General features: G+C 71.2%; 1 protein-coding gene across 1 annotated transcript; it reads right to left on the bottom strand.

Moving 5' to 3' along the window:
* GTPBP3 (GTP binding protein 3 (mitochondrial)) lies at positions 31-2,401 on the bottom strand (the record flags this gene model as incomplete). The annotated part of the gene is made up of 6 exons (XM_021378368.1): positions 31-925; positions 1,048-1,323; positions 1,506-1,671; positions 1,805-1,948; positions 2,021-2,093; positions 2,198-2,401. Coding segments are annotated over 6 exons (1,089 nt in total), but the record flags the coding sequence as incomplete, so codon positions are not given.

Below are 2,407 nucleotides of genomic sequence, written 5' to 3'. Positions count from 1 at the left end.
TTTTGGCACGCAGGGGACGAGGCGCAGTGATTTATGGCTGCGCGGTGATTTATGGCCGCGCGTTCCTCGCTTTCCTGTTTAAAGAGCTTTTCCTGACACCCGGCACGCCGCAGCCCTGGTCCCGCGCTGCCCGCATGCCACCATCACCACGCGGCGACAACGAGAGCTCCCCGGGTCACCGCAGCGTCCCCGTCCCTCAGCAGCACCCCTGGGTCCCTTTGGGTCCCCCCCATCGCTCACGGGATGCGCAAAGCCACGTGCTAGGGCCGCCCTGATGCGTGGGGGCACTGCTGGGAGCCCCCTCCCCAGCCCACGAAGAGGGGCAGCACCGTGGGAGCCCCAGGCGGGGGTGGGAGAACAACGGGGGACACAGGGACCCCCACCCTTAGGGGGCATCCCCACCCCTGGGGCTGGCACACCACCACCCTTGGGGGACCACGGTGGGCCCCTGCGCCATGCAATGGGGAGGGGATGCCCAAGGGGGAAGCAGGGGATTTTCCATCACCACCACTGCAGCTCCGTGTGTATCCTCCCGGCCAGGAAGCGCGGCCCCTTCCCAGCGGGTTTTCCCACGGCTGGGGCTCAGGATGCGCTCCCCCCGGGCACGGAGAGCACCGCACCCGGCCGGGGGGCACAGGGCAAGGACGCAGACCAACCCAAGGCACCACGGTTTAATACCCCCGCGCCCCCCCCCCCCCATCACTTGCCGATGCAGAAATCCCTGAAGATGACATCGAGGACGTCCTCGGCCCCCACGTGCCCGGTGATGCGCCCCAGGTGCCGCCGTGCCAGGCGCAGCTGCTCGGCCGCCATCCCCACGTCGCGCTGCTGCCCGTACCGCGCCAGCGCGGCCACGCAGCCCCCCAGCTGGGCACTGTGCCGGCTCTGCGTCAGGCTGGGTGAACCAGCCAGGGGGTCTCCGCACCTGGGGGAGGTAAGGGGGGAGAGCACAACGGCCTGCAGCGTCCACCCCCTTCCAAAAGCCACCCGTGCACGGATGGGGGTGATGCCACGCTGTGCCCCGCGCCCCGGACCCGCGGCACTTACAGTTGGGCCAGCTGCTGCCCCAGCAGCTGCAGGAGGCGGTCGGTGCCTTCGCCCGTCTTGCAGGACAGCAGGGTGGTGGGGGGCAGCGGGGGTCCGTGGGTGCAGGCATCGCACAGAGCCCCCGCGTGCCCCCCCAGCAGGTCGGCCTTGTTGAGCACCAGGATGCAGGGGGCGGCGGGGGGCACCAGGGAGCCCAGGGCAGCCCCCAGCCCATCGGGGTCGGTGGGTACTGCGGTGGCATCCAACACGGCCAGCACCAGGTCTGCGTGCTGCAGGCTGCGGGGACACGGCCCATGGGGACACAGCCTGCTCCGTCACCACCCGCTCAGCCCCCCCGCAGCACCCCCATCCTGCCCCCCNCTGCAAAATCCCCATCATCACCGCCGCCCCTCTTTGCACAGCCCACTGCACACACAGCTGTGTCTATCTCATCCCACCCCCCACCCCCCCCAGCTCACCGGTCCCGTGCCCGGCTGACTCCCTCCTGCTCGATGGGGTCGGCGGCATCGCGCAGCCCCGCTGTGTCGCTCAGCACCACGGGGTAACCGCTGACGTTCAGGGACACCTCCACCACGTCCCGCGTGGTCCCCGCCACCGGGGACACGATGGCAGCCGGGCGCTGGCCTGGGGACAAGGGGGCACACGGGGCTCAGGGGGACGACGCCAGGGACCCCCACCCTTACAGCACCGGGGATGGGGAGGGGGCTCTGTCTCGGGTGGGGGGGCGGCCGCTCGGAGCCCCCCGTGCCCCACTCACACAGCAGGTTGAGCAGGCTGCTCTTGCCCACGTTGGGGGGTCCGGCGATGACGGCGTGGACCCCCGCCCGCAGCAGCTCCCCCCAGCGCCCGTCCCGCAGGTGGGCAGCGATCTCCTGCTCCAACGCCCTCACGGCCGCATCCACTGCGGGGACACAGCGGTGGGGGTGGGGACAACAGGGTCAGCGCATCCCACCCCCCCCCCCCCCCCCCTTACCTTGGGACAACACCTCTTCCTCCACGTTGTCATCTTCACTGAAATCAATGTACGCTTCGATGTGAGCGAGGGCCTGGGGTGCGGCGCGGGGCGGTCAGCACAGACAGCCACGTGTCTCCAACCCCCCTCCGAGCCCCGAACCCCCACCTGGGTGAGGGTCTCGCCCCAAACCCCCACCTGGGTGAGGGTCTCGCCCCATTGCCGGTACAGCCGCCCCAGCTCGCCCTCCATCTGCCGCAGGGCCTGCCGCCGCTGCGCCTCGGTCTCGGCGTGGATGAGGTCCCGCAGCCCCTCGGCCGCCGTCAGGTCCAGCTTCCCCCGGTGGAACGCGCGGCGCGTGAACTCGCCCGGCTCGGCGGGACGCAGCCCGGACAGGCGCCCTGCGAG

This window comes from Numida meleagris, chromosome 27 (genome assembly GCF_002078875.1).
Source record: "Numida meleagris isolate 19003 breed g44 Domestic line chromosome 27, NumMel1.0, whole genome shotgun sequence".
NCBI classification, from domain to species: domain Eukaryota; kingdom Metazoa; phylum Chordata; class Aves; order Galliformes; family Numididae; genus Numida; species Numida meleagris.
This window is presented reverse-complemented; position numbering and strand designations above follow the sequence as displayed.